The 18,252-nt window shown below is 47.3% G+C and overlaps 1 protein-coding gene across 4 annotated transcripts in view; it reads left to right on the top strand.

The window, feature by feature from the left end:
- SYMPK (symplekin) overlaps window positions 1-18,252 on the top strand; it is a 767,776-nt gene that overhangs the window by 360,701 nt on the left and 388,823 nt on the right. For all 4 annotated transcript variants that reach the window (XM_030217309.1, XM_030217308.1, XM_030217307.1 and 1 more), the window contains exon 14: window positions 9,552-9,787. In XM_030217309.1, coding sequence (XP_030073169.1) covers window positions 9,552-9,787 — 236 coding nt within the window. The remainder of the gene's footprint in view (window positions 1-9,551; window positions 9,788-18,252) is intronic.

Below are 18,252 nucleotides of genomic sequence, written 5' to 3'. Positions count from 1 at the left end.
TGAGTTGAAGCTACAGTGTGGTAAATTTAAAACGAATCGGAGAAAATTTTTCTTCACCCAACGTGTAATTGACTCTGGAATTCGTTGCCGGAGAACGTGGTACGGGCGGTTAGCTTGACGGAGTTTAAAAAGGGGTTAGATAGATTCCTAAAGGACAAGTCCATAGACTGCTATTAAATGGACTTGGAAAAATTCCGCATTTTTAGGTATAACTTGTCTGGAATGTTTTTACATTTGGGGAGCGTGCCAGGTGCCCTTGACCTGGATTGGCCACTGTCGGTGACAGGATGCTGGGCTAGATGTACCTTTGGTCTTTCCCAGTATGGCACTACTTATGTACTTATGTAAATTGGTCATCTTCCAAACACTAAAATGAAAATAAAATGATTTTTTCTACCTTTGTTGTCTGGTGACTTTGTTTTTCTGATCATGTTGGTCCCAGTCTGATTCTGCTGCTCTCTGTCTGTTCCCTTAACTCTGTTTCCAGTGCTTCCTTTCCATTTATTTCTTTACTTTCCTCCTTTCTTCATTTCTTGCCCTACATCCATAGGTAAAAGCTAGGTTCTCTGCGAACTTGACTGGAGGAGGTATAGAGTGGATCCAGCTTTTGCCTATTGTATTCATCCATGTGCAGTTTTTCCTCTTCTTTTCCCTCTCCCTCATCTTGTCAGTATGCGTCTCCTTCGTCTTTCCATCCACGTCCAGCATTTTCCTCTCCCCCTCCATCCATGTCCAACATTTTTCCTCTCCCTCCCTCCATCCATGTCCAGCATTTTTCTTTTCCCCTCCTCCATCCATGTCCAGCATTTCTCCTCTCCTCCATCCATGTCCAGCATTTCTCCTCTCTCTACCCACCATCCATGTCCAACATTTCAACTCTATCCCCTCCATCCATGTCCAGCATTTCAACTCTCGCCCTCCATCCATGTCCAGCATTTCAACTCCACCCCTCCATCCATGTCCAGCATTTCAACTCTCGCCCCTCCATCCATGTCCAGCATTTGAACTCTCGCCCCTCCATCCATGCCCAGCATTTGAACTCTCGACCCTCCTTCCATGTCCAGCATTTGAACTCTCGCCCCTCCATCCATGTCCAGCATTTGAACTCTCGCCCCTCCATCCATGTCCAGCATTTCAACTCTCGTTCCTCCATCCATGTCCAGCATTTCAACTCCTCTCCTCTCCTCCATCCATGTCCAGCATTTCAACTCCTCTCCTCCCCTCCATCCATGTCCAGCATTTCTACTCCTCTCCTCCCCTTCATCCATGTCCAGCATTTCTACTCCTCTCCTCCCCTTCATCCATGTCCAGCATTTCAACTCTTGCCCCTCCATCCATGTCCAGTATTTCAACTCTCTCCCCTTCCCTCCGTCCATGTCCAGCATTTCAACTCTCCCCCTCCACTCCATCCATGTGCATCTACTTTCTCTGTCTTTCCTTCCCTACAACATTTCTCCTCTCTTCCCTGCCCTTCACTCCATCCATGTCTAGCATTTTTCTTCTCTGCCCTCCATCCATGTGCATCTCCTTCCTGTCTTCCCTCCTCTCCATCCATGTCCAGCATTTCTCCTGCCCTTCCCTCCATCCATCTATGCCCAGCAACTCTGCTCTCTCCCCTGCCCTCCCTTCCCATCCATGGCCAGATTTTCCTCTGCCCTCCGCTCCATGTCCAGCGATTCTCCTTTGCCCCTATCCTCCCCTCCCAACCATGTCCAATGATTCTCCTCTTTCCCATGTCCAGTGACTTGCCCCAGCCTCACCTGCCCACTCTTAGCTCCCCAACAGCCTTGCTTTCTGTTCCTGCCACCCTGCGACGTGTTTAAATCTTTTCTTTTTTTTACCTGATGTTGCAGCCCCGTCGTTAGTGTAAAGACCAGGCTCGCCTCCTCCAGCCTTCCCTTCGTTCCCTCTGTGTCCTGCCTTCGTGGAAACAGGAAACTACGTCAGAGGAAGGTTGGGCACTGAGAGTGAATGAAGTGAAGGCTGGAGGAGGTAAGCCTGGTCCTTTCACTAACGCCGGCGCTGTGACGTCAGGTTAAAAAAAAATAAAAGATTTAAATGTGTTGCGGGGTGGCAAGGCTGGCGGGGAGGTGAGCTGGCTCTAGGTAAAAAAGGTGCTGGTACAAAAAAAGCACTGTATGTAGATATCTATTCCAAATAATAAATATATATCTCTATCTGCAGATAAGGCAAGGACAATATAAAATTAAAGATAGGGGAAGAAAAAAGGAAAGAGAAGGGCAGTGGAAGGAGGTAGAGACGAAGAGAGGGGGGATGGACAGGAATAAGGGTAAAATAAAGATGAAAAAAGGAAGGGAAAAGGGTTTTTGTGGTGTTGATCTGTAGTGTATCTAGATTTTCAGAAAGCTTTTGACAGAGTCCCTCATGAGAGACTCATGAGAAAATTAAAAAGTCATGGGATAGCAGACATTGTTTTTGGACAGAAAATGGAGGGTAGGGTTAAGTGGCCATTTTTCTCAATGGTGGTGGGTGAATAGTGGAGTGATACAGGGATCTGTACTGGGACCGGTGCTATTTAACATATTTATTAATGATCTGGAAATGGGAACAAGTTAGGTATTTAAATTTGCAGATGACACAAAACTATTCAAAGTTCTTAAAACACATGCAGACTGTGAAAAATTATAGGAAGATCTTAGGAAATTGGAAGACTGGGCATCCAAATGGCAGATGAAATTTAATGTGGACAAATGTGGAATAATCCAACTCATAGTTAACTGATGATAGGGTCCACCTTGAGAGTCAGCACCCAAGAAAAAGATCTAGGTGTCATTGTAGACAATACATTGAAATCTTCTGCCCAGTATGCAGTGGCAGCCAATAAAGCCAACAGGATGCTAGGAATTATTAGGAAAGGGATGGAAAATGAGGCCAAGAATACTATAATGCCTCTGTATCGCTCCATCGTGCGACCTCACCTTGAGTATTGTATTCAGTTCTAGTCGATGTATCTCAAAAAAGATATAGCGGAATTTGAAAAAGTTAAAAAGAGTGACCAAAATGATAAAGAGGATATCTTCATCTCAGAAAAGAGATGGCTGAGGGAGGGATATGATTGAGATCTATAAAATCCTGAGTGGTGTAGAATCGATTTTTTACTCTTTCAAAAAGTACAAAGATTAGAAGACATTCATTGAAGTTGCATGGAAATACTTTTAAAACAAATAGGAGGAAATATTTTTTCACTCAACGAATAGTTTGTTTATTCTGCCTTGCCTAACTGATCCAGGTGTTTCACAGACTAAAATACATCAAAAAGGAAAAGAACTACAATATTGAAAGGAAAGTTAGAAGCTTACATACAAGAGCATGCACACACTAAGGGGCCCTTTTACAAAGGTGCACTGAAAAATGGCTTGTGATAGTGTAGACGCATGTTTTGGGTGCGCGCAGAATCATTTTTCAGTGTATCTTTTGCTGAAAATGGATGTGCGGCAAAATTAAAATTGGCGCACATCCATTTTGGGTCTAAGACCTTACCACCAGCCATTAACCTAGCGGTAAGGTCTCACGTGGTAACTGGGCAGTAATGGTCTACTGGCGTAGAATGATTACTGCCCGCACACCAGAAAATACAAATATTTTACGGTGCGCTTAGCGGACGCGCGTCAAAAATGAAATTACCGCAAGGCCACGCAGTAACCAGGAGGTAACTCAAAATTGGCGTGCGTAGTCGCCTATGCAGCATAATAAAAGGGACCCTGAGGGAGTAAAGGGATAGAGGGGAGAGAAAGGAAAACCTAAAAGTGGTTAGGACACACAGTCAGTCAGCAAGGTATCAACCAAGTTAGTCAAGGCACATTGTGAGAAAACTGGTAGCAGGAGAAACAAAGCTAGGAGAGAGGAATTATCCATTTACATCAAATGCAAGACGGAAGAGCCAAGTTTTTAGTTTGTGTTTAAAACTCTCAATACAGTTCCAAACAAATTAACAGAGGAAGCAAGTTCCAATAAAATGGGCTGCAGAAATGAAAGCCCAATGTCTAGTTGACTTGAGTTGGGCAGAGCGAAGGCCAGAAAGAACAAAGCGAAAGTCATTTATAGATCGAAACAGACAGGGTGGCGAATAAAGGATGGTGAGTGTAGCTAAGTAAGGGGGTAGGCCTAAGTGAAAAGCCTTGAAAATTAAATTAAACATTTGAGATTATCCACTGCTCTACTTGAAACCAGTGGTATTGCTGAAAATAGGGAGAGATGTTTGCGGAGTTGGTACAGGTGACGCACAGCAGTAAATTGGAGGGTTTTTTTGCGAAGTGATTGAGAACACCTTAAATACACAATATTGCAGTAGTCTAGTCTGGTTATTAACAAGGCTAGAATAAGTGAGTGAAATACTTTGGAATCAAACTCATAACACAACTTAATTGTCTCAACATATAAAGCTGGTCTTACAGAGATTGGATACCAGAGGAGAAAAGGTGAGATTTGAATCAAGGCTAATGCCCAAGTAACGGAAGTTAGAAACAGGTCAGAATCAGAGTATCAATGAGAACTATAATGGGGTAGTGAGAATGGAAAGGCCACCAGTGAATGAGTCGGTGGTCCAACGTCAGTTTGAGTTTAGATGTAAACAATCTTGATAGAAGAGGACATGGATTTGATGTGGAGCAATAGAAGACTATCATCTGTGTAAAAATGAGCAGAAATCCCAGGGGATTGGATCAGAGTGGCAAGAGGAGCCAGAAACAGGTTGAATAAGAGAGGGGATAGTACCAATCCCTGCGGAACACCACAAGATAGTGGATGAGAGGAAGAAGTAGTGGAAGTGACAGACACTGTGTAGAACTGGTTAGAAAGAAATGAAGTAAACCAGGATACAATGGTCCCTGATAATCTGAGGGAAGCAAGGCAAAAAAGAAACAAGGAATGATTAACCAGATCGAAGGCAGTCGAGAGGCAGTGGCTTCCCTCATGTCTATCTCAATAGCAGACAATGGACACGTCCTCCAGGAAATTGTCCAAACCTTTTAAAACCCAAATACACTAACCACTGTTACCTCATCCTCTGACTACTACGTCTGGCTATTTCACTCAAAGGTTTGGACAATTTCCTGGAGGACGTGTCCATTGTCTGCTATTGAGATAGACATGAGGGAAGCCACTGCTTGCCCTGGGATTGGTAGCATGGAATGTTGTGACTATTTGGGTTTCTGCCAGGTACTTGTGACCTGAATTAGCCACTGTTGGAAGCAGGATACTTGTCTAGATGGACTATTGCTCTGACCCAGTATGACTTCTTATGTTCTTATGATGAGGGTTAGAGAATGCTTACAGCTGCAGGAAGACCACAAGTCATCATAGAAGGACAAAGTGGCCCCAAAGATTGGAAAACAGCCCAGCAGCACCACAATTACCAGAACTCTGTGGTCTATGCCCTGATAGTAACTGAATAAATAGGGATGGATTTGAGTGTAAATTTTAAGGGGCTTCGACGTTAGCTTCAAACTTTTAGTGCAAGAAGAGTGCTGGGCAGACTTATACGGTCTGAGCCCTGAGAATGGAAAGGACAAATCGAACTCAGGTATATATATAAAGTATAACATATCAAGTAAAATGAGTTCATCTTGTTGGGCAGACTGGATGGAACGTTCAGGTCTTTATCTTCCGTCACTTACTATGTTACTAACACCAAGGCACTTTGAGAGCAGGAAGACTTCAAGGCACTGGTAAAGCAGCACTGACCAGACAACTTCAAGGCAGTGTAAGTGGCTTAAAGCAGCAGTAACATTTGATGGAAAGCACAGGAACACTGGAAGAGGGCCAGTAAAACATCCAGATTGGCCGTAAGGCCCTAAAACACATCAAGAGTGCCAACATTACACCATGATAAGTTAGAAGGCCTATGCGGCTGAGGTGGAGTAAGGTCAGCTAAGCTGTGTGCTCGTAAGTTAAGAGTCCTTGCACTGAGGAATTTGGTCCCAGTATAGGAATGTTTAAGTGGACTCTTTGGAATCAGATACAGGGACAGAGCAGAGGATGTATAGTGGTGAAGGCCTCAAAAAGCAGTGGCATAGGATGAAAGGGGCAACAGCATTGGCTTGGAAATCAAAGAACATGCCAGTATAGCATGAAGATCAGCTGGAACACCTTAAAACACATGAAGAGTGCCAGTGCAGTGGAAGTAGATGAACGGGTTACCGCAGAGTTCAGTATTATCCACTTTCATATTTAATATTTGTATTACACTGCTCTGTAAAATCTTGAAACAGGTGAAGATGCAATAATACATTTTTACTGATGACATCTAGATATTGCTTCCAATAGCAAAGAAAAGAAATGGAGATTTTGGTGCCCTGAACAAATGTTTGACAGTGCAGACTAGCTTCAGTCCTTAATTAAAGAGAGACCAGCGGAGTGTGATTTTGACCGGTAAATCTATAAAACGGGAACAAAAAGTAAAGAATGTGGAACTGAGGATTTGAGAATTGACTAGCAACTTCTGGAAACTTAAGATTATTCTTCAATTTCACCTGTCAGGTTTAGATCTGGCGACTTACACAAGCCCTTCGGACTACTACTACTACTTAACATTTCTAGGGTTACGCAGCGCTGTACAATTTAAGAAAGAGAGACAGTCCCTGCTCAAAGAGCTTACAATCTAATAGACAAGTGAACGGTCGGTCCGATAGGGGCAGTCAAATTGGGGCAGTCTGGATTCACTGAACGGTAAGGGTTAGGTGCCGAACGCAGCATTGGTGGGCTTTAAGCAAAGACTTGAAGACGGGCAGGGAGGGGGCTTGGCGTAAGGGCTCAGGAAGGTTGTTCCAAGCATAGGGTGAGGCGAGGCAGAATGAGCGGAGCCTGGAGTTGGCGGTGGTGGAGAAGGGTACTGAGAGGAGGGATTTATCCTGTGAACGGAGGTTACGAGCGGGAACGTAAGGGGAGATGAGGGTAGAAAGATAGTGAGGGGCAGCAGACTGAGTGCATTTGTAGGTAAGAAGGAGAAGCTTGAATTGAATGTGGTATCTGATCGGAAGCCAGTGAAGTGACCTGAGGAGAGGGGTGATATGAGTATATCGGTTCTGGCGGAATATGAGACGTGCAGCAGAGTTCTGAACAGATTGAAGGGGGGATAGATGGCTAAGTGGGAGGCCGGTGAGGAGTAAGTTGCAGTAGTCCAGGCGAGAGGTAATGAGAGCGTGGACGAGAGTTTGGGTGGTGTGTTCAGAGAGGAAAGGGCGAATTTTGCTGATGTTAAAGAGGAAGAAGCGACAGGTCTTGGCTATCTGCTGGATATGCGCAGAGAAGGAGAGAGAGGAGTCAAAGATGACTCCGAGGTTGCAGGCAGATGAGACGGGGAGGATGAGGGTGTTATCAACTGAGATAGAAAGTGGAGGAAGAGGAGAAGTGGGTTTTGGTGGAAAGACGATAAGCTCTGTCTTGGACATGTTCAGTTTCAGGTGGCGGTTGGACATCCAGGCAGCAATGTCGGATAAGCAGGCCGATACTTTTGCCTGGGTCTCCGCTGTGATGTCTGGTGTGGAGAGATACAGTTGGGTGTCATCAGCATAGAGATGATACTGGAAACCATGAGATGAGATCAGGGAGCCCAGGGAAGAGGTGTAGATTGAAAAGAGAAGGGGTCCAAGGACAGATCCCTGGGGAACACCAACAGATAAGGGGATGGGGGTGGAGGAAGATCCATGAGAGTGAACTTTGAAGGTGCGGTGGGAGAGATAGGAGGAGAACCAGGAGAGGACAGAGCCCTGGAACCCAAATGAGGACAGTGTGGTAATGTGATGATTGACAGTGTCAAAAGCGGCGGATAGATCGAGGAGGATGAGGATGGAGTAGTGGCCTCTGGATTTGGCAAGGAACAGGTCATTACAGACTTTAGAGAGTGCTGTTTCTGTGGAGTGAAGAGGGCGAAAACCGGATTGAAGTGGATCGAGGATGGCATGAGAGGAGAGAAAGTCAAGGCAGCGGCTGTGGACTGTGCACTCAAGTATCTTGGAGAGGAAGGGTAGGAGGGAGATGGGGCGGTAGTTGGAGGGACAGGTAGGGTCTAGTGATGGTTTTTTGAGGAGTGGCGTGACTACGGCATGCTTGAAGGTGTCGGGGACAGTTGCAGTGGAGAGAGAGAGAGGTTGAGGATATGACAGATGGAGGGGGTGTTAAGTAAGTTGGTGGGGAAGGGATCAGAGGAACAAGTGGTGCATTTTGAGGAGGAAAGAAGGCGGGCGGTTTCCTCCTCGGAGATATCAGGAAAGGAGGAGAAGGAGGTCTGGGTTGGTTGGTTGAGGGAGAGGGTTGAAGGGTGAAGAGGAGGAGGTGGCTTGGTAGTGAACTCAAGGTTGATCTTTTGCACCTTGTCGCGGAAGTAGTCAGCCAGTGATTGAGGAGAGAGCGAGGGGGGGGGGGAGCGGAGGGCACTTTGAGGAGGGAGTTAAGGGTGGCAAAGAGACGACGAGGGTTAGAGCTGAGACAAGAATAGGTTATTGTAATTTTGTCTGTCATAAGTTGCAACTGAAGATTCTTTATCACTTACAGTTGGGAGTAATTAGGGAAGACTTGAGCATGTTTCACTTACTATGAAAGCATTACATTTATTGCTAGTTAGAGTGAAGTTTAATATACTCAATATGTTTAGGGCACTAAATATATTCAAGAAATGGTGCCTAAAGTTGGGCGCCCCAATAGAATGCACTAAGTGCGAATTCTATAATAGCAATTACACATATAATTGCCGTTATAGAATACTAGCACAAGTGTTTGTTTACACACATAACTTTAGGCGTGCGCACTTATGCTAGCTTATTGGCTGGCATAAGTGTGCATGCCTAACTGATGTCGGTTATGTGTGTGAGTAATGTGTGCATTCATCCTGGGCACACCTCTGACCCACCAATGCCCCTCTCATGTCCACATTCCCTAGAAGTTGTACGTGACAGATTTTGTGCACACAACTTTTAGAATACCAACTAAGGGCAGTTCTGCTCGTTAACACCAACAAGCTTCTCATTAAATTAATATACATGCATGACTGATCCTATTCTATAACTTGCATGCTAAGTATAACTTTGGGTGCCCAACTTTATAGAATTTGAGGGTAGCACCAAAGTACCCAAGGGACTATCTAGAGGTTATGTACCAGGAGAGCACTGATGTTCCATAGGGAAATGGGCTCTAATGGTACCTAGGATAAATCAGATGCAGCTGGAGAAAATGAAAAATAAGATCATCTCAGTTTGCACATTGCTGTGCTGGAACCAGCTATTCTCACAGACCATATGAAGGAGTATGTTGATTAAAGAAATATGGCAGTGTTATAAGGTTTTGAAGCTAGGAATTGGGGTATGGTATGTGAGTTTGTTGGGGATGGTATAAATAGTGAAATATACAGGGTACTGCACAGTGAGGATGCTTGAGTGGGGGTGATTTAAATAGTTGGATTGTGAAGGGGTGGAGTGGATTGTCGAGATGGTAAGGGCATGAGGGGAAATCCAACCAATGGTCAAGACCCTACTAACAATGTCTTACTTAATTCTCCACTTTCCTATGGCCTCACCTACTTCAAATTTTTCCATCAGGTGCGCGTGAAGATCATGTCTCGCATGGTGCTTCAGTTTGATGAGATACTGAAGAGCGAGGTGCTGTCCTTTATCTTGGAGGACATGCGAAACCGCATTGACCTAGCCTTTGCCTGGCTATACCAGGAGTACAATACCTATCTCAGCCATTTCCCTGATGGATCCCCAAATGACTATGATGAGTGTCTCATTGGGCTGCTGGCTGGGTTACAGGAGAGGCCAGACCAAAAAGACGGGTGAGTGACCATGACCACCTTGGGGACCCTTGCGTAGTTCCTTGAAATATGTCCTGTTTTTTAAACCATGGAGCCAGAAACAGCACACCCAATCAAGGCCTAACCAAAGTAGGGTTGCACAGGTAACTCACCCACCATCTATTGGGAAACTGAGAAATACTGGCTGTCTCAGGGTTACACAGGACCTTATAGGATGATGTCACTCAGTAGTTCTCAGTCTCCACTTCTGCTGGTAGGAGGTCATATACCCAGTCGCCGGGAATGGTCTAGAGAGACTCAAGGAAAGAAATTATCAGGTAAGATCTAATTCTCCAAGGACAAGCAGGCTGCTTGTTCTCACTGATGGGTGACATCAGTCGGCAGCCCCAGGATCGGAGATCTTCCTAGCAACAAAGTTTGTTAGCCCTCACGTGCGCATGTGCGACCATCTTCCCGCCCGAACGCGAGCGTGCTCCTCGGTCTCTTTTTTTTCCGCGTCTCAGGACGGCTGTTTTTCGGTGGTTCTGTGCCTCAGGAGACCCTCGCAGCGTTTTTCGTCGCTCTTCGAAGTTGTTTCTGAGCGAGTTTGCTCGTCTTTTGTTTAAAAAAAAAGAAAAAGTTTTCTTCCTCTATTTTCTTAGTTTTATTCCACGTAAGTTTCCTTTTGTTGTTGTGTGCGGCCATTTTGGCCGTCTGTACGGGTTTTCCCCGGTTTTGGTGCCTCTTTTTTTTGGCAGCACGATTTTTTTGTCCATGTCCTCGAAGCCTAACAGCGGCTTGAAGAAGTGCATGCGATGCAGCCGGATGATCTCGCTCACTGATAGGCACGACTCGTGTCTTCAGTGTCTGGGGGCTGGTCATCGCCCCAACGCCTGCACTTTGTGTCTTCAGCTGAAGAAGAGGACCTAGGCGGCGAGATTGGCTCAGTGGAACCATTTCTTCGGAGCCCCGTGCAGTACTGAGCCCCACTGAGCCCGCAAATAGGTGGGAAAATGTGGGATACAAATGCAATAAATAAATACTTCGACGGCGCCATCGGTACCGAGGTCATCGTTGGCATCGGAGATTGCATTTACGTCAAGAGCGCAGGTGATGGCTGTCCTCAGACCCTCCCACGCTGGTAGCAGTGAGCCATCGAGTGGGTTTCCACCTGCCTCGAGGGCTCCTGCAGTACAGGTCCTCCGGGACCGACCTCTTTCGGACCCGGCACCGAGGAGACGTGTGGATTCCACGTCTTCCTCGTCGGTACCGGGAGGTACCGGTGACGTACTTTGAGCGAAGGCGAAGAAGCACCGTCATTGGTCACCTTCCCGTCACGGTACTGAGAGCTTCGGGACGCCGAAGGATTCGGCACCCATTAAGCATCGACGCCGGGAGGACTGCTCACCCTCCATACAGGAGGTGTCGATGCGCTCTTCTCCGGACAGCCCAATACCGCCTCCTCACCCCAGGCAGATTCTGACTTTGTCGCCTGTACCGGCCCCACTGCCTTGCTCGACAGACACTCTAGACTAGCGCCTCCGAGCCATTCTTCCAGGGATACTGGAAGGGCTGCTGCGGCCATCTGTTCCAGTACCACCGGTGCTTGCACCGTCGGTACCGAGAGATGCGGCGGTTGGCTCCCCGCCCGGGCTGAGGACTGCGACGCCGGTACCGCTTGCAGCATTGGCCTCCGCTGCCACCCAAGTTGACTCCCCGTCGACGTCGCTGGAGGGAGCTTTGTCGCCGGCGGTGAGGGAGTCTTCTTCTCGGCATCGCCATAGAGGACTTAGTTCCTCGGCTTCGGACTGAAGTTAGAGAACTTGTGTCCGATACCGAAGGTGAGGCCTCGTGGGAGGCAGAGGAAGACCCCAGATATTTCTCTGATGAGGAGTGTTGTGGTCTTCCTTCTGATCCTACTCCTTCGCCAGAGAGAAAGCTTTCTCCCCCCGAGAGTTTGTCTTTCTCTTCCTTTGTCCGGGAAATGTCTACGGCCATTCCCTTCCCTGTGGTTACTGAGGATGAGCCCAGGGCTGAGATGTTCGAGGTCCTGGACTATCCGCCACCTAAGGAGTCGTCCACTGTTCCCCTGCATAATGTCCTGAAACAGACATTGTTAGCGAACTGGGCGAAATCGTTAAGTAATCCCACTATTCCCAAAAAGATTGAGTCCCAGTATCAGATCCGCAGGGACCCGGAGTTGTTGAAGACCCAGTTGCCGCATGACTCTGGAGTTGTGGATTCGGCTCTCAAGAAAGCCAATAGTACTAGGGATTACGCCTCGGCGCCCCCAGGGCGGGAGTCCAGGACTCTGGACTCTTTTGGGAGGAAGGCCTACCATTCTGCTATGCTGTTGTCTAAGATCCAGTCGTATCAGCTCTGCACGAGCATCCACATCGGAACAATGTGCGGCAGCTGATCAAGTCCGGTCAGAGCAGGCCAAGCCTTTTCAGGAGGTGGTCAGGCAGCTGAAGGCGTGTCGCAAATTCCTGTCCAGGGGTGTTTACGACACTTTTCATGTTGCGTCCCGGGCCCGCTGCTCAAGGTATAGTGATGCACAGACTCTCATGGCTGCGTGCCTCTGACCTGGAGAATAGAGTCCAGCAGCGGAATGCGGATGCTCCTTGCCGGGGGGGGGGGGGGGGGATAACATTTTTGGCGAGGAGGTCGAACAGGTGGTAGAGCAGCTCCACCAGCAGGACACCGCCTTAGACAAACTCTCCCACCGGACGCCTTCAGCATCTACCTCAACAGGTAGATGTTTTTATGGGGGAAGGAGGAATGTTCCCTACGCTTATAATAAGCGTAGGTACAATCCACCTGCCCGCCAGCCTGCTCAGGCTAAGCCCCAGCAAGCTCATTCACGTCAACAGCGTGCGCCTCAACAGGCCCCTGCAGCTCCCCAGCAAAAGCAAGGGACGGGCGTTTGACTGGCTCCAGGCGAGCATAGCCGATATAAAAGTGTCCAGGCCGAACGATCTGCTGATAGGAGGGAGGTTAACGTTTTTTCACCAATGGTGGCCTCTTGTAACCTCCGACCGGTGGGTTCTCCAAATAGTCCGGCTAGGATACACCCTCAGTTTGATCTCCAAACCTCCAAATTGCCCACCGGGAGCTCAGTCCTTCATCTTCCAGCACAGGCAGATCCTTGCAGAGGAACTCTCCGCCCTTCTCAGCACCAATGCGGTCGAGCCTGTGCCACAGAGGCAAGAAGGGCTGAGATTCTGTTCCAGGTACTTCCTTGTGGAAAAAAAAAACAGGGGGGATGTGTCCCATCCTAGACCTAAGGGCCCTGAACAAATATCTGGTCTGAGAAAAGTTCAGGATGCTTTCTCTGGGCACCCTTCTTCCCATGATTCTGAAAAATGATTGGCTATGCTCTCTGAACTTAAAGGATACTTATACTCACATCCCGATACTGCCAGCTCACAGGCAGTATCTTCGATTCCGTCTGGGAATACGGCATTTTCAGTATTGTGTGCTACCCTTTGGTCTCGCCTCTGCGCCCAGAGTGTTTACAAAATGCCTGGCAGTAGTGGCGGCGTCCCTATGCAGACTGGGAGTGCATGTGTTCCCTTATCTCGATGATTGGCTGGTGAAGAACACCTTGGAGGCAGGAACTCTACAGTCCATGCGGATGACTATTCGACTCCTGGAGCTACTAGGATTTGTGATAAATTATCCAAAGTCCCACCTTCTTCCAGTTCAACGACTAGAATTCATAGGAGCTCTGCTAGACTCCCAGACTGCTCATGCCTACCTCCCCGAGGCGAGGACAGACAATCTCCTGTCTCTTGTTTCCTGGGTACGAGCGTCTCAGCTGATCACAGCTCGGCAGATGTTGAGACTTCTGGGCCACATGGCCTCCACAGTTCATGTGACTCCCATGGCTCGTCTTCACATGAGATCGGGTCAATGGACCCTAGCTTCCCAGTGGTTTCAAGCTGCTGGGGATCTAGAGGACGTGATCCAACTGTCCACAGTTTTTCTCAAATCCCTACACTGGTGGACAATTCGCTCCAATTTGACCTTGGGATGTCCCTTTCAAATTCCTCAGCCGCAAAAAGTTCTGACTAAGGATGTGTCTCTCCTGGGGGTGGGGAGCTTATGTCGATGAGCTCCACACCCAAGGACGTTGGTCCCTCCAGGAATCAGGTTTTCAGATCAATCTCCTGGAGTTATGAGCGGTCTGGAACGCGCTAAAGGCTATCAGAGATCGGCTGTCCTATCAAATTATTCAAATTCAGACAGACAATCAGGTTGCTATGTAGAGTGGAGGAGTGGCCTAGTGGTTAGGGTGGTGGACTGTGGTCCTGGGGAACTGAGGAACTGAGTTTGATTCCCACTTCAGGCACAGGCAGCTCCTTGTGACTCTGGGCAAGTCACTTAACCCTCCATTGCCTCATGTAAGCCGCATTGAGCCTGCCATGAGTGGGAAAGCGCGGGGTACAAATGTAACAAAACAAAAAAAAGCGGGTGGCACCGGATCTCGCCCCGTGTCAGGAAGCCGTCAGGATGTGGCTTTGAGCTCGCCAACATGGCATGTTTCTCCAAGCCACGTATCTGACAGGCATAAACAGCAGTCTGGCAGACAGGTTGAGCAGGATAATGCAACCTCACGAGTGATCTCTCAGTTCGAGAGTAGTACGCAAGATCTTCCAAGAGTGGGGCACCCCCTTGGTAGATCTTTTTGCCACTCAGATCAATCACAAGGTCCCTCAGTTCTGTTCCAGACTTCAGATGCCTTTCTCCTTTATTAAGGGAAGGGCCTCCTGTATGCGTATCCTCCCATACCCTTGGTAGGGAAGTCTTTGCTGAAACTCAAGCAGGATCGTGGAACCATGATTCTGATCGCTCCCTTCTAGCCGCGTCAGATCTGGTTCCCTCTTCTTCTGGAGTTGTCCTCAAAAGAACCGTGGAGATTGGAGTGTTTTCCAACACTCAGAACGAGGGGGCGCTTCTGCATCCCAACCTCCAGTCTCTGGCTCTCACGGCCTGGATGTTGAGAGCGTAGACTTTGCCTCCTTGGGTCTTTCTGAGGGTGTCTCCCGAGTCTTGCTTGCTTCCAAAAAAGATTCCACGAGGAGGTGTTATTTTTTCAAATGGAAGAGGTTTGCCGTCTGGTGTGACAGCAGGGCCCTAGATCCTCGTTCTTGTCCTACACAGACCCTGCTTGAATACCTTCTGCACTTGTCCGAGTCTGGTCTCAAGACCACCTCTGTAAGGGTTCACCTTAGCGCAATTAGTGCTTTTCATTATCGTGTAGAGGGTAAGCCTATCTCGGGACAGCCTTTAGTTGTTCGCTTCATGAGAGGTTTGCTTTTGTCAAAGCCCCCTATCAAGCCTCCTACTGTGTCATGGGATCTCAATGTCGTTCTCACTCAGCTGATGAAACCTCCTTTTGAGCCACTGAATTCCTGCCATCTGAAGTACTTGACCTGGACGGTCATTTTCTTGGTGGCAGTCACTTCAGCTTGTAGAATCAGTGAGCTTCAAGCCTTAGTAGCTCATGCTCCTTATACTAAATTTCATCATAACAGAGTAGTCCTCCGCACTCACCCTAAGTTCTTGCCAAAGGTGGTGTCGGAGTTCCATCTTTTTTTTTATTTTTTATTTAAATTTTCCAATATATCACCACATAAAGTGAATATGCAATCGGCATTATTTAACATTAGGAAACAAAAATGATAAGTATATATCTTTACAGCCCATTTGTCCACAAGTTAAAGAAATTTGATTCCCAAGATTAAGGAAATTAAAAAAGAAAAAAGATACAAAAATTAATAATCAATAGATGCTTCCTCTGATTCAGACCCCAGCCTGCTAAATTAGGGAAGGTTTACTATATTCACATCAACTCTTGCATCAATAAACTCTTTCAACTGTTTTGGATCTACAAACTGAAAATGTTTACCCTCAAGCACCATATTACAAAAACAAGGAAATCGCAAAACAAAATTTGCTCCCAATGCCACCACCCTGGGGCGAAGTTCCAAAAAGGCCCTTCGTCTCATCTGTGTAGGCCGTGAGAGATCTGGAAAGATACGGACCTTTGAGCCCAAAAACAGATTTTTTAAGTGTCTCAACGAAAGCCGTAGTACGGCATTCCTATCAGGCTCCAACGCGAAAGTGGCAAGCAGAGTTAACCTCTGAGTAACTATTTCTAATGAGCTTTCTAGGAATGAGGTAAGATTCATTCCCTCCCCTATTACGGGGGGATTTCCCACCACCACTCCAGTACTCCCAATGTAATAAGCCCGTGTAATGGGAGGGAGTGAGTCCTTATCCATTCCCAGGATGTCCACCAAATATTTTTTAACCATCTCCAAAGGAGAAATTAATGGCGATTTGGGAAAATTAAGAAACCTAAGGTTAAGCCTTTTAGTCTGATTTTCAAGGTATTCAAGTCGTTTATGTAGGAAATTATTGTCTTTAACCAAAGCTGTTTCTATAAATCCCATTTCTTGAATTTTGATATCCACACGTTCCAATTTCTGGGTTTGCTGTGCAGTCACTTGTGCTTGAAGCAGGGCAGCCTCAGAAAGAACTTCAATATCAGAAGAATTTTGCTTTAAAGTAGTTTGCATAGAGGTTTGGATATTGTAAACCATATCCCATAGTGACTCCAGCGTCACAATTGCTGTTCTAATCACTCCACTAGCCACAGGAGGAGATTGAGGTAGACTATCAGCCCGAGCTAACTTGGAAACAATAGCTTGAGGCAATACCTTTGAAGCCTGTTGTAGTAATGTTTCCCGAAGTTGAGAATCTATCTCCGTTGCTGCAGTCACACCCTCAGACAGGACCAGCTGAGCCACTTCGGCGTCTGTCTGTTTGAACAGCCAGCAACTCTCTTCCAGGCTGGGGAGGTTCCGTTTCATTCCACAGGGCTCAAGGAAGCCCCGTTTCCACTCTCAATCGACTCCGGAGTTCCATCTTAACCGGTCAGTTGTCTTGCCAACATTCTTTCCCCGTCCTCATACCCGCCCTGCTGAACGTCAGTTGCACACATTAGACTGCAAGCGAGCATTGGCCTTCTATCTGGAGCCCACTTGAAGTCAGCCACTATTGAAGAGATTTGCAAGGCTGCGACGTGGTCATCTGTCCACACATTCACATCTCATTACTGCCTCCAGCAGGATACCCGACGCGACAGTCGGTTCGGGCAGTCGGTGCTGCAGAATCTGTTTGGGGTTTAGGATCCAACTCCACCCCCCTCTAAGCCAATTTTTATTCTGTTCCAGGCTGCACTCTCAGTTAGTTGTTTCTGTTTAGGTCAATCTCAGTTATGTCCTCGCCGTTGCGAGGCCCAATTGACCCTGTTTGTTGTTTTGAGTGAGCCTGGGGGGCTAGGGATACCCCATCAGTGAAAACAAGCAGCCTGCTTGTCCTTGGAGAAAGCGAAGTTACTTACCTGTAGCAGGTATTCTCTGAGGACAGCAGGCTGATTGTTCTCACAAACCCGCCCACCTCCCCTTTGGAGTTGTGTCTTCTCTTGTCTTTGCTTTCTACTTGACTGAGGAGCACGCTCGCGTTCGGGCGTGAAGACGGTCGCACGTGCACAAGAGGGCTAGCAAACTTTTTTGCTAGGAAGATTTCCGATCCTGGGGCTGCCGACGGACGTCACCCATCAGTGAGAACAATCAGCCTACTGTCCTTGGAGAATACCTGCTACAGGTAAGTAACTTCGCTTTTCTTCTTGTGCTCCTAGAACACCTTGGCATACAGTAAGTGGATACATTTTTTGTCTTTCCAATAAGATGGCGAAGGCAAAGCTTATACAGTTATTAAGGGAGGATTTTAAAACATCACGATTGTCCAAGTTACCTCATGAAGTTATACCCACTGTACACTGCTTTGAGTGAATCTCTTCATAAAGGCGATTAATAAATCCCAATAAATACAGGCAAGTCTTTTCAATATTGGCCTCGGTAATTATCCATTGGCTCTTAAAGCCACAAATTTACCTACCTTTTTTTTTTCCTCTCTCCACTTGAGACCTAATTTTCTTATAAAGGAAAGCTCCAACAGGAAGGTGATAGGCCAATTCTCCGAGGACAAGCAGGCTGCTTGTTCTCACTGATGGGTGACGTCCACGGCAGCCCCTCCAATCGGAAACATCACTAGCAAAGGTCTTTGCTAGTCCTCGCGCGCCCATGCGCACCGCGCATGCGCGGCCGTTTTCCCGCCCGAACCGGCTCGTGTTTGTCAGTCTTCTTTTGTCCGCGCTCGGGACGGTCGTGTTTTGCCGCTGTTTCGCGCCCCTCAAGTTGACCCTCACGCGTCTTCGCGATTTCGCTAAAAAGAAAGACCTCGGTCTTTGTCCCTTCCCGTGTGTCCAGTTTGTTTCCCCGACATAAGTTTCCTTTCGCTTTCGGGGTAGGCCTTTTTTGTGGCCTCGGTATGGGTTTTTTCTCTCTCCCTTATTTTTGGTGCCCTTCGTCACCATCGCGAGGTTTGATTTCGCCGGCGTGATTTTTCCGCCCATGTCATCGAAGTCTCCAGCG

The sequence above is a fragment of the Microcaecilia unicolor genome, chromosome 11, assembly GCF_901765095.1.
Source record: "Microcaecilia unicolor chromosome 11, aMicUni1.1, whole genome shotgun sequence".
NCBI classification, from domain to species: Eukaryota; Metazoa; Chordata; class Amphibia; order Gymnophiona; family Siphonopidae; genus Microcaecilia; species Microcaecilia unicolor.
The sequence above is the reverse complement of the archived record's forward strand: the minus strand, read 5'-3'. Positions and strand labels throughout refer to the sequence as shown.